The sequence below is a fragment of the Chaetodon auriga genome, chromosome 10, assembly GCF_051107435.1.
Source record: "Chaetodon auriga isolate fChaAug3 chromosome 10, fChaAug3.hap1, whole genome shotgun sequence".
NCBI classification, from domain to species: Eukaryota; Metazoa; Chordata; class Actinopteri; order Chaetodontiformes; family Chaetodontidae; genus Chaetodon; species Chaetodon auriga.
In genome coordinates, this window is record NC_135083.1 from 13,662,335 (window position 1) to 13,678,656 (window position 16,322).

The window sequence follows — 16,322 nt, forward strand, 5'->3', positions numbered from 1 at the left end:
TGAAAATGAAAAAACACTGGAGGTGTGACTCAGAAAGAAGTCAACTCACCTCTGCTTGAGGCTCCAGATTACATTGGCTGCTACTTGCATAACAAACCCAAATCTAAGAATGAATAATCAGCATTTGAGCTGCATTGTGGGTAATGTAGGCACCAGGTTTTGACAAAGACAAAGAATGCACAGAATAAAAGAAGATTTTGATAAAATCTTAAACTGTTAAACTGAGTCTGGCAATGTTACAGGAGGTCACTGCCAAATCTGTGGATGATTACAGAAAGCACCACCTGTTGTTTTAACAACAATCTGAAAATGTGTGAGCATTTCCTTTTTTTTTTTTTTAACCCCTGTATGTTGATCTCCATCCAATAACGGGCAGCTGACACTGAAAACACTGCATGACATTTTGAATGAGAACCACAGTTGAAGTCACAGATACGAAAAAGAGGAATTTATTGTATCATCTATATACACTTTTCATCTAATTCTGAAAAGATTTGCACAACATGATTTGAAATCTTGAAGTATTACTTATGAACAGGATGTCTGATGGTCATATACCCATGGCAACAAACCAAACATGGACAGGAGTGTTATGACAATTTTGGTTCAACTGACAGCAGCCTCCCACTCCCCCTCCCAGCTCTCCTTCTCCGATCTGCCTGCTGAACTTCCACCCATGTTATCAGTAGCAGCAACATTTCTGGGGTACACAGCCAACAACCCGAACAAAAAGGAAGAAAGAAAAGGACAGGTAGGAAGAGGGACAGACGAGTCTGAAGTTCATCTACCTCAGTGCAGAGGACCCAGTGTTTAAGACAGCATGCAAAATGGACACGAACATGACACATGGATTCTGAATCAAGTGATGATGAAACTATTGTTAACTAAAGTCCATGTGGACATAACAGTGCAGAGCCCAATGGTGACAAACGTCAGTGTAATACTTTCATAGTTTTGTCCGCAGACAGACTCGAAGCTGCAGACGACAAAGTAGAATGAAAACATGCAGTTTCACTTTACAGCATGTCAGTCTTTGAAGGTAAAACTACTTTTCACATCTAACTGCATGTTGCCTGTGTGTGAACTGTCAGCAGCTGTCTTAATTTCTGAATAAATAGCCATTGGCAGTATCAGAATTCAAGGTTACATGAAGCTCCTAAATATTCCAGTGTCAATGAAAAAGAGATGTCACCTCGGAGGACATATGTAGAAACAGGTCTGCGTTACTGAGCTCTGAAAAGAACTCAACAAGCAAATCCAACAGTTATACATTAAAAAAAAAAAAAAACAAGTTGCAGCAAAATTATATGGGATCAGTAGTACCACCAAATTGCCATAAGAGGAGTAAGTTAAAAACAAATTCCAGCAGATGACACAGTCTATTTCCTGGCACAGTTCGAAACCATGCAGACAGATCAAACAACAGACTTCTGAAAGTACCATTTAAGAAAGAGAGAGTGAGAGTGAGAGAGAGAGAGAGAGAGAGAGAGAGAGAGAGAGAGAGAGAGAGAGAGGAAAAGAAAAAAAAAAAATCACTGTTCAAATGTCACACTGGTGAAAGAAAAAAAAAAGCATGTTTTATATACAAATCATATGTACCCATCATCAGTAGTGTCTAATGTCAAAGTCAAAAGAAAACACCCATCATGATGTCTTTACACAAAACACAAAAATAGATTTTAAAAAAAAATCATTGCCATTTCATACGCCTCTTATTTGCTCACTGATGTCATCGCCTGTCACCAACAGGGTTATGGCTACATCCATTTATGCACCCAGTATCTTATTGAATGAATGCGACAAACCCTTAATCTAATGTCTGAAAGATGGTGAAGACTTGGACTGAACTACGTTAATTTTCATGTCATCACTCTGGCTCGTCACATCTCGTCTCACAGTGTTCATCAATATGAAAAAAGAAAAAAAAAAGAAACTATCAACAAATAAATAAAAGTAAAACCATCCCAAACATTATCCCTGCCACATTTCAAACTAACACCAGGACCGGACCACATCCGTTATGTGATGAGGAAGCTACAGTTGAGTGCAACTCATTTCTGTTCGTAGGATATTCAAGTGAGGGATTAAAAAGCTAAATCTGGCTGTTCATGCTTAATTACCAAATGTCCCATCACTGTCTAATGAACTATAGCGTATACCAGAGGACGTCTCAGTGTCTCAGACACCTTTCACTCACACTCACACACGCATACACACGCGCAACAATATGCTTCAACCTCTTCCCCCTCGCACACACTCACAGCAACAGAATGTAATGCTGCATGGCCAACAGAACATGAAGTGTTATTACTCTAAAACCCACAACGTTCTTGTCTCTTCTGGACAAGGTTAGTCCGTCATGGGTGAGGTTTCAGAGAGGTAAAAAAAGACCGAACGAAAAAATCCCGTCACTGTACAATAATAAGAATTCCTGCCATGGGAAAAGAACAAAATAAGGTTGAGTGTGATGATATTAACAGTGGTAGTGCTGTAGTGTTGTGGCCCATGGAGAGGGGGGGGTCAAAGGAACAGGGGGGAGACACGAGGAACAAAGGGAGGCGAGGGGAGACAAAAGTCAGGAAGGGAAGGGTGACTCTCAGTAGTTTTGGCTAAAAAGGTGAGGTAGGCCTCGTCACAACTTGGAGTGTGGCTTTAAAACTGGCAGGGTTTTCATTTGCAGTCTGTCTTTAGTGTTTGTTTCCTATGGGAGTGTGGTCTGGTTGTGCGTCTCCAGCGCGCCTCCTTGCGCCGCCTGGCCGCTCACATCTTGACGTCCTCCTCCACGCTGAGCTGAGACAGGGTCTTCTTGATGCGCAGGGCCGTCAGTCTGGCTGCTCCGTTGGCGTACCAGCACTCCCTCATGATCTTCCCCATCACGCGCAGTGACTGCATGGGACAAGGAGCACACGTTAGATGTACGAGAAAGACATTTTCAGTGGGCTTATGTCTGTGAAAACAATGATCCATCAGAGTTTAAGCAGGGAAATGTCCTAACAAACAACAGGAAAATTCAATGCTGAGCTTCATCATGAAAGGATCGTTTATAGGGTATTAGGTAAAATAAAGCTCGGACTAACAAAATTATAACAACTGATCACTAATACTGGATCATTTCATACTCTTCCACAACAGTGAGTTAGAAAGCTAGTACAGGCCGTCCTGTCCTGGCTAAGCTGGTGAAGCTGAACTATGTTCCTATATAGCCACTGAATGTATTTTTAGAAAAGCGTCAGTGCAGCTGTTGGTGTTCAGTGTACATAGGGTGAGAAATACCTCGTAGCTCTGCCACCAGTTGGGCACATTGGGCCTCAGTTTCTGGTCACACACCACCTTCCTCATCTCCTCAATGGAGGGGTCAGAGGGCACGAGGTCGTAGTAGGGCAGCTGGTACTCCTCGTGGATACCTGCAGCATATAACGGAGAAGGCTTCTCAGTCTCTGGATTCACGCTCCCGTTCACGAGACCGATACGTTCACACCAGCTGCTGTTTGTGGTCTTACCTCCAGCGTTGCAGCGACGCGCGATCTCCCAGTACACCAGACCCAGCGCGTAAATGTCGGCACACTTGAAGGAATCAAAGTGTTTCATGTTGATGGTTTCGTCCAGGACTTCTGGAGCCATATACCTGGACAGAGAGGACAGCAATGAGTGATCGCTTCAAATGGGAATTTTTAAATCATAAAGTTGGTCAAAATCATCGACTCTTCTATTATTTATTTAATAAAATTCAAGGTTAAAGGAATCAAAACTAGTGTTCTGGGCTAATATTTGCCACAGGTCAAAGGGTCTATAATAGCATAAATAAACATCATCACTGTCTTTTCTGAGAGGTCCAAACAGTTTAAGCAAAAAGCTCAAAATTAAAAACCAGGCACTTTTCAAAGCTTTTTACTCATTTCAGGGTAATAATAGTTTAACTTCACTTGTTGGCTTGTTAGTAGGATCTATTCATTGCTGTCTGTCGATTGGTTGGCAATGAGAAAAATACAGAATGCTGCCAGACTTAACCTTCAAAGACCTGCGAGCCCCGTCTCCATTTGTGTGTTTATGAGTGAATGAGTCTGGAAACATTTACCTCTTGGTGCCCACGCGCTGGTTCGGTGCTATATCGATTGTGTCTGTGATGGACTCGTGGCGGACTGCCAGGCCGAGGTCAGCTATGGCACACATACCGTTCTTCTTAACCAGGATATTTTTAGACTTGAGGTCACGGTGAGCGATGCCAGGCTTACCTGTGGGAGAACAGATAACACATCATTATATTTGCATCAAGGGCTCAGCAGAAATAGCAGGCGCTTGCTGAATGTAGATAAGTTTCTTTACTGTTCCTGCTGTGTTAATGTGTTTGTTTCATTGCGTGCTGCGTTTTAACACGACAGGTCATCTCACCCTGAGTGCCGAGGATCTCCATGTGGAGGTGCGCCAGGCCGCTGGCCGCGGACAGTGCCAGCTTGATCATGCCCTCGATGGTGACAGAATAGCGGTTCAGGTAGTCAAAAAGTGAGCCGTACTCGTGATAGTCTGACACCAGCCACAGCTGAGTCCATGTGCCATTGTCTGAAAGAGGGCAAAAACCAAGCCACTGAGTATATACATGGTATTAACTGGATGGACAACTTTTCACTTTGATTTGAAAGGACTTATTTTAACTTTGACTTTCTTGTAACGCAGGTAGGAATTCATCAAAACAATGACGCTTTCACTGCATGTTTTGGATAACTGTCCACGCAGCCCACACAGCTCCTCACCTTTATTGTCTGCTGCAATGAATCCGAGGATGTTTTCATGGCGCAGCATGATTGTCTGGTAGATCTCGGCCTCTCTGAACCAGGAGCGCTCCTCTCTGGATGAGAAGATCTTCACCGCCACGTCTCCTCCCCTCCACTTCCCTCTCCACACCTCGCCAAAGCGACCCTTTCCAATTATCTCCTGCAGCACAATGGTCCTCGCCACCGTCCGCTGCACAAAAAGGGGCAGACCTGCAGGGGGCAGCAGAAAGAAACCAAAAATCAGCCAGCATACCCTGTAGACTCGATCTGTTAGTGTGGAGTGGTAGAAGTTCCCGCAACGGTTTCTAGATCATCAAGTGTTGCAGATCACTATTCATTTGAATATTTAAAATAAATATCAAAGAAAATACGTTTTCCAAATGCAAATCTTTTTTTTTCCATTTACATTAGTGTGTCACATCAAACAAACAGCATGTACTGACCAGAGCCTGATCCAGAGGTGGACATGTCATAGATGAGGTCTTGCAGGGTCTTGTCCTTGGCTAAGTACAGATGGTCACAGGATGGGTCCTCCACTTCCAGCCTCTGCCTGTGGCTGTAGGCCCTCTGATGATACTGGAACAGGAACACGCCGACCATCAGCAGCACACAGAGAAGGAACACCGGCCCTGCTATCACCGCCACCAACTCCACCGGCCCCCAGGAGTTTCCTGAGCCTGACCATTCACCCCCCTTTGTTGGAACTAGCAGGGCAAAAAGAAAAGAGACGGAGAAGCAGAGGTGATCACTTTAAATTCAACAGACTGAAACGCTGCCACTGCTGAGCTGAAAGAGCTCTGATGACCACGGAGCCTCACCGGGAACTTTCAGGTCAATACTGTTGCAGTAATCTTCATAGCAGCAATGTGTGTTCAGCAGGCCTTCAGCGCTCAGGCAGTAGAAGGGTTGTCCAGGGGGGACCAGGTTGTCCCGGTTGATACAGATGCGTACATGTTGCTCCTTCCCCTCCATGAAATATGTGGAGGCCATGCAGGCGCCATCAGTCTCGCACTCATAGCCTGTCTTCTCACAGTTTGTGCAGTTACAACGTAGAGCTGTGGGAAAGGACAGAGAGATTCAGTGAATAACAATTCGTCAGATAGAACCACAAAGATCATCTATTCCACTTCCTCATTTTGTCCAGCAGGGGGCAAGCTAACTCCACAGTTTCGACACAGGATGTACAGCATGTAGTGTCCCCTTCAGTTGTAGGCATTTTGTGACGTGCAGACATAGAGCTTGGAGTTGAGCAGCAGCAGCCAGACGGCCCCGGCGGCCCTGAAATCAGATCCTTCACTGCAGATGAACCCAAACACGCAGGGTGGAGACGGACCTGCTCAGTGGGACAGACAAAGTGAAACCCAACAAGGGGAGAGGGCTCCTGCCAAATCCCCAATGCAGCATTCTGCTCCATTCCTCTCCTCTGTCTTTCTCACACTGACACAGAGAGCTGCAACTGTTTAAGCTAATGAGACAGGAGTTTTATTAAACACAGCACACTCCTGTGCAGGGACCTATTAAAGCTGACACAATGGAACTCCTGCCGCCATAATAATAAAGCTATGGTGGTCCATCTACACACTCGAATGAGGTCAGTGCCAGAAAGTTCGCACAAATCTGCCACATCTAAAACAAAACCAGAGTTGGTTGGGCAAGCGACAGAGCAAAAAACTGAAAACTGATTAGATTTGGAGTGAAATGTGATTTTGAGTCACAGCACACATGCTTCTCATTTAGAGTAAGGTCAGCACAAAAGGCCTCTTCCAAGGTTTTCTACAACCAAACACAGTCCAAAGCAGGACCAGGCAAGGCTAGATGGTTGTGGGACGGGGGGACTCGTTTTCACATGGGGAAAACACAGGGCAGTGGCTAAGCTCAGCTGAACCCCTGTCAGTGGTAAACGACAAACTGTCTGACTGACAACAGGGCCGTGAACAAGGCGTGACAGGCCAAGAGCTTATCCCTGGTCGGAAAACAAAGCATGGACCGCTCAAGACTAATCGCTGTGGACTAAGTGAAGACCACCGTACCATCAACACAAGAGGAGACACAAAGCGGAGAGGAATTCCAATCCTCATTCTCCTTCAAAAAGAAGAGGCTCAGCATCGGTTGGACCGCTGACAATGTCTGGCCCAGAGGAAAGAAAAGATTTTAAGAGTGGCAAGCTTCCACTAATCCTCTGTGTCTTATCCTGAGGGTTTCTTTGACCAGATGAGCTCACTGATCTTCCCCATTGGTACCAACTTGGGTCTCTGTCAAAAGGTGTCAACAGATTTTAGAAAGAGTCCTGAAGCAACAGTCTTCACATGATTTGGCTTTTGTTCGGTACAATTCATTTCGAAAAACCCCCCCAAAAAACTCAAAATGACTGATACACTGATTGCGCCATCAGCACGTAACATCCAAGTGGTCACAACCACAAACATCGATGTCATAGGAGTGGTTTCCACTGAAGTGGATTCTGGGAGGCTGTGTGGGAGCATTTTTTACATGTAGCGTGTATGCTGATGTGTCTCTGCTTGTCCACTGAGTGGTAACTGGAAATGTGGAACACTTTCAGCTAATATTTCTCATCTGTTCAGTGTTTGCGTGTGTGCATGTCTGTGAGTGTGTGTGTGTGTTGCTCTCCAGGAGGTGAGCGGGAAAGTGGCAGGAACTCTTGGCCAAATTCACTACAGTTCGCATGCAGATGGAATTTCCTGCAGATTACACAGAGGTGAAGCAGGCTGGGACCGATAAAGAGAGAAAAACAAGCGCTGTGCCACATCACGCTAATCTGCAACATTAATGAAGCAAATAGTGTAGCTAAATAAAAGAGATGAAGGAGTAACAGCTGTAGGTTAGAAAGCTCGGTACCCATCATCAAATTCACACAGCTTCCATTAAGCTCCTCTTTTGTATGCCTGATGTTTGCTGCTTCCCACTGAAATAAATCAATCTTCAGCGAGCGAGTCCAGACGGGAGTCATTTTGATCAATCCACTTAAAAAAAATGTTTTGGAAAGAAAGCGTTCCCCATGTTACATTCACATTACAGCCAACTATTATAACCTAGATTTCATGTTTAGTTGTTCCTCGAAAGAATGAAAGGCCATAAAATATTTCTTACCGCACACACATTGTAGCAGTACACAGCAATAAATTGATGTCAGAAATTTGATAGGAACACCGTGATCTGACATGAACAGGCGCGTCCATCATGGAGACTCTGTGTGTGGTAAGACAGATGGTCCACAGACATACAGACAGAAGCTCAGGAAGGAAACCAAACATGGCTGAAAACACACACATTCCCCTCTCGTGGCGGTCATAGATGGTTTGTGGTCTACCAATAGTTTGGTTTGTGGCAAGTCTTCCCTTTCGTTAAAGGCTTCCTTGTGACTATACCATATGTAGCCTACTTCCACACAAACAAGCGTCAACACTCTGGGTGGCCTGTTTGAAAACTGAAAATCTAGACAGAAATACGTAATTTTGTATACTGATGGAAACAGAAACCAGTTATAGATTTAAACATCCTCATCCAGCTACATAGATACCTGACAAATGACGGTCATTTATCACATTGAAGTAAAAAACCTGCAAACACAATACTGGCACAAAATAGTCCTGCTCACAGATTCACAGACTTGTCCATTACAATCCAATACAACCAGAAACATTTAAGGGACACCTCTGTAGAAAAATCTCTAATGGCCAGCAAATTGCCCGGACACTGCAGTACATATCATCGTCCAACAATATTTCATCAAAGATGACACTGTGTGAAACCAAGACCTTAAAAATAAAAGGTAAATTCAAAGTGGATATCGTGTAAGACAGGCCACTGGTATATAAATCAAACAATGCCTAAGACAGAGATCCTAGCCCACTAGCATGTACCCAAATGCCTTTTTCTTTGCACAGTACTCTTCATATCTCGCTGGATTCAGAGCAGAAGTGTTGTAAAGCCAAACTTGAAGGAATAATATCAAGCCTAAATACACACGGATCGCAGTGGAGGCCTGGTCTGTGTGGTTTTTGAGTGAACTCTGCTCTTGTATCCACATAATTGGTGGTCTTTACACTGGTCCTTTGTGTGGAGATTAAGACGACATGAGGAGGGATTGGACTGGCCCTGCACGAACAAAGAGCAGAGTGGAGTGGAGTGGGGGAGCGCACTTCTGCGTGGAGCAGCGCGGGGGGATGGGTGGTGCGCAGGGACAGGCCAGGGGTAAGAGTAACAACCCCAATGTTTGGGGGCTGCTCCAGGCCAGACAGGATGGGGGCTGGTCCCAAATTGGGCTGGACAATGCGTAGGGGAGGGGGCAGAGGGTAACGAGCAGGACTTACGGGGCCCCCCAGCTGCGATTGAGGTCTGCCCAAGTGACCAGCTGCGACCGTCATTAAAACCCAGTCTAGACTTTGACTTACGGGAGGGGGTAAATAACAGGAAAAGGGAACAGTGGCAGAAAGAGGGGAGAAAACAGGGCACGGAGCGACTCCTTTGAGCTGTTAGTGTGTGAAGTTCCTATCATTCCGTTCGTGTTGAGACAGGAAATGGCAGACACAGTGAGGAAGAGATTAATAAAACATTGTTGCCATAACCAGTGTTGCCTTAACTTGGACCCATCTAAAAACCACAGCATAGTCCCATTCCAAACACCTTCACACATTAACCTCGATGGCCGTGCTTTGTGTGTACGCAAGTGCATACAGGTGTTGTTCAGACCTACTCGTGCGGATCAGCCCTGTCAAAATAGAGGTGAACTTTCAAATATGGTAAGATGATCAAGTGTGTGGAAAATACTCTAAGCGTGCTCTACACAGGGTGACAGGGGTTACACAAACACAGTGGGTTTCTGGGGGCTAGGCGACGCAGACAGAGACAGTCGGTTCTTGCGTGTGTTCGGGGAGCAGAGCACCATTACCAAAATGCACTGGCTGAAATTAGATCCATACAGATACCAGACTGAGAGCTGATCAAGACAAGCAGACGCCACCAGACAGTGTGAGTGCAAACACACACGCGTGCATGCACACACACACACGCACACACCGCAACTGTGTCCTAATCAATGCTAGGGGAAGGAGGAAAGTCATTACCTTTGTCTGCATCTCAGGGTCAGATTACTGATCTGATTCTAAAGTGAAGTCTCTGGGGCTCAGGCTGCTTCTACTATCTATACCAACCACTATCCTCCAGGCTGCATCCCATCCTGTCTGTCTGTCTGTCCATCCATCCGCTTGATGCCTCAGATGAGTTAAAAAGGCACAAAACTGTGAGCTTCAGACTGCTGTTCAAATTCTGGTCGACACCACCTCTATAATATTTTTCAGTACTGTGAGCCAAAGCATCTACAACCTGACTGAAGGTTAAAACAACTATGAGTACTAGCAGACCAGAGAATGATATTGTTATATATACTCTCTTTTTCTGTCTCTCCCCAAGTTTCAATGTGACACAGACACGACTGATAGTCCCAACATCAACACTGGTTTGACACAGATCCTAAAAACCCGAAGGACCAAAAGCTGCTATCGAATGTGTGGTCATGTTTGGGATGTTGTTACCGAGATCTCTGATCAAACATTTAAAAACAAAATGCTAAATTTTGACTATTTTATGTAGGTAAGTTCCTGTACGTTTCCGACATTTCAGATGCGAGAACTGTGGCTTCTTTGATAAATAAATATAAGAAATACTGAATTCATCCGGTGTGGGATCAATGAAGTCTCATCTTAAATAAATAAAAACAGGCTTTGATAGAAAAAAGCTTATATTTCTCAACATGCAGGGGTTGGGAAAAAAAAGTATCAGTACTGAAATTCTGATGTTTTAATTTTCATTCAATTTTAAATGCAAATAAAGATGTCACGATGATCCACATAGAGGAAAAAAGATGATTATCTAATGCTATTTTGCATACAATGCATAATCAGATAATGTTATGAGACCAAAAACACTTGATCTGGTTATCATCATCATGCTGTGTTGATAGACAGCGACCATCACAAAAGGTTCTGCCACATTAATACTGAAATCATAAGCTCTTAATAAAATTACATTAACTCCATAACTGCAAAGTGAAACTCACTGTTTGAGCAAATGTCACTGTGCACACCCAGGAAAATGCATGGTATAGAGGTTTAAAGTTTACTTCAAGAACTAGGTAGACACTCACACAGTATCACCGATGATTTCTTGCCCTGTACCCTCCCCTGGATCACACCAATCACAGCAAATCATTGTTGGAGAGGTATTGAAGAAAAGTAGACTGCACACCATCCAGCAGAAAATGAGTAGGCAGAGCAGGTCTAATCTACATTCCAACAACAGCCTAAAAACAAATCAAACAACTCTACAAAGAGACGTGTAATGGAGGGCGGGTGTCAGGTTTGGCTCTATAGACATGAACTCACATAGCTACCGGGTCTGTTCCTGGTGTACGGTGACAATAACAGCTCTGCATCTCCAAGTACATTAAAGGTATGGAACAAAAAACAGACGTCATTTACCTCCAACACACATACGATAAAAACCCTCTAAATAAAGTGCTCTGAGTAAATTAAAAGCAAGGAGAAGTGGACAAGCGAAGGTGAAATTGCTGGCTCTGCATTGGTAGTAATCCCTTGTGGTCCAACATCAGTAATGGTGGAGCCGGGTCAGTCAGAGGCTACGCTGTCTGCCGTAGCAATTAGGGCTCTGTGCCTCCAGGCCAACGGAGGTCATTAACGACACTGGTCATTATGGGGGGAAAACTAGACCACCTCAGACCTGACCTGACCCTGACTGGCTCAGTGCCACATTATCAAAACTGTTGGTAAACACAGTTTTCTAAAGGAGGTGTCTGAGCCAGGGAGTAACCTGAAAATGTACACAGAGGATATACAACTTCATTTGATCCTAATTTAGCTGCAGGGATCCAGCAGCCAAAACATCTATCTAACTAGAACAGGCCTCAACAACTGCTACACATTAAGATATAAAAAAAACAAAAACAACTTTCTCCTTTTCAAGCTTAAGCCAGCTGGAAATACTACCACCCCCACCCCCATCCCACCTTCTAACTGTCTGTCGTACAGACACGTACCTTTGAACCCAATAAGTTTCAACCTTTCTCTGTGAATTCCCTTGGCTCTGATCTAATGGGCAGGTGTACACATGTTCCAATATGACTTGCTCATGCTTCCTCCACCTGAAGCTTCTTCACATTAAACAGCACCTGTAACAGAGTTTAACTCTGCACAGGCTGAACAGGTTGAGAAGTGAGGACTTCTCCGTTTCCACTGTTTCGCCCTGTCTTTGATTTTACAGAGGCACACCAGGGAACAACCACACTCTTGATAGTATGTGGAAGGTCTACTAAAAGTGAGTGCAGAGTTCAAGAGATAGCAGGGGTTCATTTAACCAAAGGACTTCCTTTAATGTAAGAGAAAATCAGCCCTGGAGCTTTCTTCAGCACCCCATGGTGCCAGTGAGTAAGTGAAAGCAGAAGTGGGACCACAGATAACAAAGTACAGATTAAATTCTGATAACACACCAGGCCTGTCATATGACAGAGATAGAGAATGAAGAGGGTGGGAGGAGAAGAGAGGGACGCGCCCTACCTCACGGCAGTGTGGTTGACAGTGCCCATATCACATTGCTATTGTGTTCAATGCACCCGGGCAGACTGCGTCACACAGGCATGTAATGCCCATAACACCAGTGACTCCTAATCCTTATGAAGTCAACAACACGTGACAGATGCATCAAACCTGTGAGTAAAGAGTATTCTCACAAAAACATACTAGACTCCTCGCCACAGGCCTGGAATCTGCTCCAGCGTAGCTACTTTCAGGTTTGTCTGGTTTCAGTGCCTGCATGGTGTAATCCATTATATGGTGTGAAACCATGGCTCCAGACAGACTTGTGGGCCCCTTACACGACAGACCCTGCCAGCTGGACAAACCCATCATCACCCCCTGTCTGCTCGGGCCACACACCCACCCCCACTCCCCCCTCACACATCACTGTTAATGTTAGAGTAACCCAGTCAAACAAACTGACCACTTGGGTGTGATCATTTTCCGAGCATGGCACAGGCGAACTGATCAACCTCCGTGTGCTGAACCCTTATCTAAACTAAGCGGGGGAGGGATATTCATGTATTTCTTGGAAGGATGACTCAAGTGTTTAAAGCACCACGTACGCTACAACAATGCAGTCAGGATATTTACTCTGGCACACAGATATGAAATTGCTTTTATATTACTTAACACTAGTTTATCTGCTGAGAGGCAAGTTGCAACAAGGTAAGAGAGAGATCACGGGGAGAGCCAAAAGTGGGGCTTTGGGTAATCCGAGACATGTAAAACAAAAAACCTATTAAATCCAAATATAAAAGTATGGTGTGTAAATAAGGAGATGAGTAGACATGCTGCAGGGGCAAACACCCACAAGTTTCGTGCAGCATATGTCCAGTTGAGGCTGTGGTGTGGAGCTGGGTATCAGCTGCTCCAGCAGACAGGGGGGGATTCAGACTGAAGCAGCCCATAACTGGCGCCTCAAAAGACCCCACTTGCCACATTTCCATCACAATGAACCCAGACTTCAACTCTGACTTATGTCTGGGATGTCTGAATACACGGCTGTTGTCACCCTATGCCAGCATTCACGTCCTGCTGGAGGCCACTAAGCAGCCTTTTCACTCCTTACAAATGCACACCAAATGGAAGAGCTGCCAGTGTTTACTCTCAAAAACACATTTCATGCACAAAGTGGGCTAGGCCTCATTCAGAGACTCGTTTCCAGTGGATCCTGCACAGACAGCGCAGCACACATGTGATGAAGCTGTAACAGACCACAGTGCACATGTTTGACCAGCGTGTTATCATTACAGACTGTTGTAACGAATGCAGAGATAGGCGGTCACAAGCCAGCAAGAGACTGTTTTGTAAATATGTTATCACAAGAAATAGCTTAAACATCAACAGCAGACTGTAGATTATTATTCGCCACACGCCGTAATAAAACGATGCAATTCTGCTTTGAGGCTCGCAATAAAAGCTCAATTAAAGAGCACATTCAACTTTAAACAGTTCATAATCCAGTTAGCTAGCCAACGTTAGCTGGCGCCGCGAAACAAACAGTCCCACCATGTTGTTGTTGTGGTTTAGCTACTTGCACCGCGCTCACTAACGACAATTAACACGTCGGGTTTTGTCAGTCGATAAAAATCACAGATCAACCACAAACAAACAAACAACGCGACTTTTGTTTCGGGCGAACAGCAAGCGTCGTTTTGAGGTCGACGCTAGCTAGATACGGTTAGCCAAATCCCTGATACAGAGCGCCATGACGATGAGCGACAACAGGCGATGCCCAGTCCAGGAAAACACATCGAGACAAAAGCCGGAGAGGTGCTCAGCTGAAACTTACCATTACCGACCGCCACCAACCCGAACAGGGCCAGCAGCGTTAGGGCAATTTGTTTTAGAGCCATTTCTTCTGAATTCCCATCTCTCCGCGATGAAATGCGTCCGAAGTGTGTCGTTATCAACACGACCAGACCTGAAACACAACCACAGTCCGACCGCACACACCACACCGCCAAACACTAGCCAGCCAGCCAGCCAGCCTGGCGAGTGACGTGTTTAAAGGGGTGTGTGCGTGCGTGTTTAAAGGGGAGGGCCGCCTGCTGCATGTCCCCTTCTGCCACCGAGGTCAGGGCTGTGTGTGGCAAATATCAGGATGGGTAAACTACTCTCCTCCAGACTCATGTTATCAAACTACGGGCAGAGCACTATCAACGCAAAATATGTACTTCTCTTAAGAACAGTGACTGCATGTCCGCATTATCAGTTTACTTTTCATACCTGCAGTATGATGATTATTATATATAAACATAGACTTTACTTTATTGATCCCAATTTGGGAAATTCTTTTGTTGCCGCTGCAGGTTAAACATGCACATAAACATAAAATATGTACAATACAGAATAAGGATGAGAATATATAGAGTAACAGCAATTCTTAAAATATTACTACGTATAAAGGTATTTGGGATTTGTGTCAGATAAAAAGCTGGCAAATTTAGTGGATGAGGTTATATCTAATGCAAATTTCACATTCCTCTTATTTTCATTTAATTTATGAGCATTTATATCTTCCGTAATCAGTAAGTACAGTTTTATGGATGAATAAATGGAAACTTTAACCTTGATTGAGATCATTAGGCCCAACTTAAGACTGAATGATCTATTTAGAAAAATGTGCTCTGACTGGCCATGTTCCATTGTTTTTATTATTAACCTACTGAAAATGTAAAATCAAAAAATGTCACTTTTCATGACACAAAAGAGAAAAAAAAGTGTTAAAAAAAAAAAAAGGTGAGTATAATCTGATCTCTGTTGACCCTTGGATGTAATTATCTGAAGTCAGTCAGCATCTTTTTAGAAAAATAACTATTCTAGATTTAGTTTTTACTTAAGACCAGGCTTTTGTTGATTGATCGACTTGGAACATATTATCAACACATTATTATTACTGAAATTGTAGAATAATAAAAGTCTCTTTTTATGACATAGGAAATAGGTTTTAGTCGTAAATTCATTTTTTTTCGCCAAAAAAGAGGTGAAAATAGTGAAAATAATCTCATTTTCCCTTCAAATCATGTACCGAGGCATTGCATAATCTAAACTCAGTCAGTATTTTATCATAATTTAACCCCCCCCCCCCCCCCCCCCCCCCCCCAGCAAATTATGACTACTTTTCTTCGTTACTGGCTACAATTATACGATCATTTCTGTGTCATTAAGTTTATGTGTTGGGTAAATTCAGTTTTCTTTGCAGTTCCTGAATGTGAACAAAGGGTCAGTCATCAAACTCATGACTCCAATTTAAACTATGCTACGCCTACATTGAAAGTAGAAATCTGGAGTCAGGCATGACGTGGTCCTCTAATGCAAATGGAGGAGGAATCCAGTGTGACTGTGACTGACTACTAAACCTTTTCTCTTACTATGGATTAAGGTTAGAAGGCAGCGGGGGAAGAGCTTGAAATGACACACCTTATATGCACAGCAGGTGACTGTGGGACTCCCTGCATTTGCGCTGGCACCACCAGCATTATGCGAGTCAGAACATGTATCTATGCATTCATATTCGATGACTGATCAAAGACCTAACAGGTGCCTTATGTATACCATAGCTTTGGAACACTGCAGTTGTCTAATCTCTGCTTCCATCCGCCATTCCCTGATCAAAATCTGTGGGACCAGTTTGGTCTGAGTCTTCATAAAAAAAAGACCCTTATTGGTCCAGTTTCTATCAGATCACGTATTAGCTGCTGCATCACATTTTTGGAGGAAGTTACAGCTGCTTGCAGAGTGTAAAATTATCATGTGCCTAAAGATTGCACAAAATGTTTTGGTCCAGATCCATTCAGGCTTTTCTCTCAGCTTGGTCACCCGTCCTGTCTCTACCCAACTAACACATCCAGCTGCCACTGCTGGAGAATGTAGCTCAGGCAGAGGTGAGTCAGGCTGCAAGCAGGTGCATTTGGGACTTGATCTGTGCCTGCTTTTATCA

General features: G+C 44.2%; 1 protein-coding gene across 2 annotated transcripts; it reads right to left on the minus strand.

Annotated features, from left to right (window-relative positions):
• Positions 1 to 433: 433 nt before the first annotated feature.
• On the minus strand, positions 434 to 14,379 carry acvr1ba (activin A receptor type 1Ba). 2 transcript variants are annotated; one of them, XM_076740908.1, is made up of 9 exons: positions 14,172 to 14,379; positions 5,588 to 5,824; positions 5,213 to 5,473; positions 4,749 to 4,979; positions 4,390 to 4,557; positions 4,076 to 4,232; positions 3,501 to 3,625; positions 3,274 to 3,404; positions 434 to 2,886 (listed from the first exon to the last, which is right to left on the minus strand). In XM_076740908.1, the coding sequence occupies exons 1-9, from the start codon at positions 14,233 to 14,235 to the stop codon at positions 2,761 to 2,763; spliced, it is 1,500 nt and encodes a 499-aa protein (XP_076597023.1). In that variant the 5' UTR covers positions 14,236 to 14,379; the 3' UTR covers positions 434 to 2,760. The 2 variants fall into 2 exon arrangements, with proteins under 2 accessions (XP_076597023.1, XP_076597022.1); XM_076740907.1 differs by having other exon boundaries at positions 3,274 to 3,625; positions 14,172 to 14,345.
• Positions 14,380 to 16,322: the final 1,943 nt, after the last annotated feature.

What these genes read in the sequence shown, in the direction of transcription:
- acvr1ba (XM_076740907.1), bottom strand. Translation starts at nt 14,235, where the DNA reads ATGGCTCTAAAACAAATTGCCCTAACGCTGCTGGCCCTGTTCGGGTTG. An exon ending in CAGCGCGTGGGCACCAAGAG is followed by an intron (nt 3,626 to 4,075) that starts GTAAATGTTTCC and finishes CTCTCTGTCCAG; the next exon opens with GTATATGGCTCCAGAAGTCC. An exon ending in ACTGGTGGCAGAGCTACGAG is followed by an intron (nt 2,887 to 3,273) that starts GTATTTCTCACC and finishes TGTCCCATGCAG; the next exon opens with TCACTGCGCGTGATGGGGAA.